At 55.5% G+C, this 4,193-nt stretch overlaps 1 protein-coding gene across 1 annotated transcript; it reads right to left on the reverse strand.

Annotated features, from left to right (window-relative positions):
• Positions 1-234: 234 nt before the first annotated feature.
• On the reverse strand, positions 235-1,269 carry BBK36DRAFT_1110379 (hypothetical protein; the record flags this gene model as incomplete). Its single annotated transcript, XM_024889579.1, has 1 exon — positions 235-1,269. One exon carries the CDS (start codon positions 1,267-1,269, stop codon positions 235-237), a length of 1,035 nt encoding a protein of 344 aa, XP_024752933.1.
• Positions 1,270-4,193: the final 2,924 nt, after the last annotated feature.

Raw genomic sequence — 4,193 nt, forward strand, 5'->3', positions numbered from 1 at the left:
CAAACGCCTAACAATGCAGGTAGAAGAACAGTTGTGAAAGAAGGCGGATATGAAGAACAAAAAGAAGAGGGGCGCACAAGCGATCGGAAGGTTGTCGTTTCTAGTGGTGACGGTAGTATGCGAGGATGATTAAAGGTAACGAATGGCGGGCAGATAGGATGGCGTCGTGTGTCGTCGCATAACGATGATAGGATGTATAGGCGCAATATGTAAAGATGTGCGGGATGATGATGTTTAATCGGGGTTGGCGATGTAAAGGCGCTGGGACGTAAGGGTGGCTGTTCGCTCGTCGACGCTTCCTCGTCTCTTCAGCTCTTCAGGGGATTTGACGCTCTTTTCTCTCGTCAAGGCGGAGTGCATCAAAGACTTGCTCGCAAGTCTGGGAGCCGCTCCTAGTTCGCCAACGTTGTCTGCGCGCTCAGCGCTGCTTCCACTGTGTGTGCTCTGGGCTCTGCCGCTAGCACCGTCGTCGGTTATCGGCGTGCTGTCTTCCGGCTGCTCAACGAGGCTGCCAGCCCTCTCGGGCGTGTCGCCGGGACTCCATCGCCGGCCGCTCTGGGATCCGGTCCCGGTCACAGTGCCTCCGGAGGACCTGTAGGAGACGTTGCGGCGGCTGCTGCTTCCTATGCTGCTGCGTCCGCTGCTTCCCGTCCGGCGGTGGTGCGAACGCGATGCAAAGTCTTCCTCCCCGCTGCTCTCGCCCTCGACTTCGGTGGCGCTCAGTCGCATGGGCACGCCTCCCACGCCCACGTGGTTTTCGTTGGCATATCCGACAACGGGAGTCTTGCCGTGGTGCCGGATTTTGGCAGCGACCTTTGTGGTTGCGCTTATGCCCGTGCTCGTGCGGCCACCTGACGAGGATCCAGCCGAGCCACTTGCTCGGTTTCCGCCGCTGACCTCCAAGTTGGCGCGCATCTTGGCAGCCCGCTGCTGGGCAGCCAACCGGGGGTCCTCATACTGGGCGCGATCGCACCAGACTGTCGCCTTTTGCTTCCGCAAGAGGGCCACATAGCCCGACGCCTGGGCTTGTCCGAAGGAGCGGTTGGAGATGGAGCGGCGAAGATCCGAGTTGGACGATGTTCGGTACGCGGCGGCCGGCTGTGTGCTCGAGTTGTTGAAGGTGCTCACTGAGGGCGATCGCCGATTGAACTGCTGGGTCGACATTTGGTGCGACAGAAGCATGGGCGGGGGCTGCTGCTGTTGAGGCGGGAAGACGGAGGACGACGTTGTCCGCGAGCGGGAGTGGCTGTAGATGCTGCCCGGGTCCATTATCCTGTGCAGGAACAGCGACCTGAGGCAGACTCTCCCCTTGCTCGGGCGAAGCCGGGAAGCGGCTGTCGCGAGGGAGAGATGAGGATGTCTGGGTTGTCGTGCGCTGCTGTCAGCGGGGAGCAGGTCCGCGGGATCGAGTCTCCGCGGCACGAGTCCCGAACTGGCCGATGCCCTTGGCCGCGAGTCTCTGCAGGCGGCAAGAAAAGAAGAATAACGTATGAACTGTACCCAAGGGCAGCCAGAAAGGACACGCGCAGCAAGATGAGGGCTGCGGCGCGGATGATACAAGGTATGATATAATATAGGCCAAGAGGAGATGGAGGGAAAAGGTGGGAGGGAGGGTGAGATATTTGATGTGACCTTGGCGGGCGTGGAGCCTTGAAATGCTCCCAGCGGATTTAGCGCTGCCAGTCCCACTGCAGAGCCTAGAATGGGTGCAACGAACGAGCAACCTTGGACCGCCGGGTTCTGGGCAGCTGAACGCTAGCGGGCCTTGGAGAGGAGGGGGGGAAGAGACGGGAACCTGAACGGCTGCAGCAAAAGGGCCTGGAAGCTGGAGGCAAAAGGGCCCCAGTGCCAGTGCCGGAGCCGGTACCTGCACGTGGGTGGTGACGGCACCGGGGCTGATGTACATTTCGTGGGCTCGGCGAATTGACCACCAGTGGCGTCTTGGCTCGAGTTAATGAAGTCAACACTTCGGACTATTCAGTTGATACTTCACAACTGCGAGGTAGGCATGTCTTGAATTAGCGCCTTGTACAATATCTCGAGTACAGATCCCGTCATCCTCAAAGCCTTGAAGCATTCACTAAACTTATTGCATGTACAGAAAGTACTCGTTGACTCAGTGACATGCCAGGCATCATCTCAGAATGAATCGAGATGGACGAGATTGAGCACAGAGTGGCCCCCCTCCCCCTTCCCTTCGCTAGCTGCCCGAATGGTGAGAAACATCTGCAGCCCACGCGCGAGATGGCCCGCTCGCACCATGGCGTGTTTAGCGCTGGTGAAAAAGAGAAGGGAAAAAAAACTGCTAGTGTTGAGCTTACCTGGAGGACGGGAACAAGTGGGAATTTTGAATTCGGCATTTTGATGGGACAATGCCAGGTCGTGGAAGCAGAAAGAAGTTGAATCGACAGGGGAGGGGCTGTAGGCGATGACGATGATGCACGCTGAGCGTCGCATTCGGTTCAGGCGCTGCCTGTAGATGAACTGAACTCGCGAGTATAACAGCTATACTACACCACCAATTATTGAACAACAATGGGAGAAAGAAGGGCCTTGACAAACTGTCGGCGTGATGCATGCAGCTTACACAAAGTTGCCGTTCATCCTATGTATAGTAAGCCGTGTCCATATTTGGGCTTGGAGCTTCGTTTCATGCCACGTTTTCCTCCCCAATATCAAATCCAAATGACAATCTTGGACAGGTTTCCATTCCCGAATAGGCGCAATTTCCCCCCTCCGGGTACTTCGTTCATCAAACCTGGAAGCAACCCAGCAGTGCCATACCCCCAGACATCAAGGGGTCTTTCTGATTAAAGGCCATTGAAGCGTCCCGCGCCGTGTTTCAATCCAAATGGATGCTAGTTGAACAAGAAAAAAATAAAAAGTCGTCAAAAGCCAGGGCACCTAAATACGCCTCGGTTGCTACGTAGCAGCCCATCAGGGTTGTGAAGTCTGCCTTGCCAAGGGAGTCGGCCATTTTTTTGTGGTTCTCGCCATTTTCCCTCTCTTCAGTGGACCGTCGTGCAGCTAAAATGGAGAGTCCACTGCTGATGTCACCGGCATCGCCGGGAATGAAGAAGCATCGCAGCTGTAAAAACCTCCTTGTCCTCGAAGCCAGAAAAGAGGCGTACGATAGCAGCCGCCGTTGTTGTACGAGGTTTCTGTAGCACCGGCTCTCGTTAACCCCCCTCCTTCCGGACGCCTCGTGCGAGTAACAGCTCGTACCTGGATCTATAGGATCTCGTCGTCTCCCGGCTCTCGCCGGCAGATTAGCGCGCCATCTGCTGATTCCCAAGCACGAGTTTCGGAGCATCCAGGAGCGAACGTTGAACCTTGCCGGTTCTGCGGCACAGTCAGATGGAGAGAGAAGCCTCTCCGAAGAAGCCAGCGACGCACGGCGTGATGCTTTGCTGGCTGCCTCGTACGACGGAGCAGTGATAGACTTTTTCAGCGGCCAATTCGTCGGCACGACATGACACGGGCCGCCCGTTGTCGCTACCTTACACCGAAGACATGATTGATAGTCACCTATGTTGCTATCGAACAAGATTCCAGGCCAATTGCAGCCAAGCCATTGCCAGCACCGTGCCCATTCCTCTGGCAGAGTTCCGGGTGAGATCTTGCGCCTGCGGAGATGGACGGCCACAGACAGGAGTCCAACAATCGTGGAGATGAAATCTCACACCAGTGGGGCTGCATCCTCTGTGTCTCTCTCATCACACAAAAGACATACGATACCTTATAATATGATAAGTCTGACTTTCAACCTTGAAATACATACACATCTTACATTGCTCCTCTCTATTTGCTCTGGTTCAAATCGAAGGAGTATTAGTACTTCACATGTGTTTCCGATCAGGAGATACTCTACTAGCTTCTGCACCTATCCATCTACAAGTATATGCCCCATTTACGGAGCACCGCAGTCACCTTCAACGGCGGCGTCGACGATGCTCCATCACACAGTCCGTCCATCGTTCGTTAGTTAGCTCATGAGGATGCGGTGCCACTCGGTTCGACCAAGCTCTCTCCCACTCCGTCGCAATGCACGACTTCCCTGTTTATTCCCATAAAAATCGCCATCCTTTCTCCGCAATCAATGCGCTGCAACGGCATCTTATCACACTCGTCTCCTCCACTCTCTTCCACCATCTCCATGGGCTCCACGGCCAAATTACTTTGCGTTGACGTAA

Source organism: Trichoderma citrinoviride (genome assembly GCF_003025115.1).
Source record: "Trichoderma citrinoviride strain TUCIM 6016 unplaced genomic scaffold BBK36scaffold_2, whole genome shotgun sequence".
Taxonomy (NCBI): domain Eukaryota; kingdom Fungi; phylum Ascomycota; class Sordariomycetes; order Hypocreales; family Hypocreaceae; genus Trichoderma; species Trichoderma citrinoviride.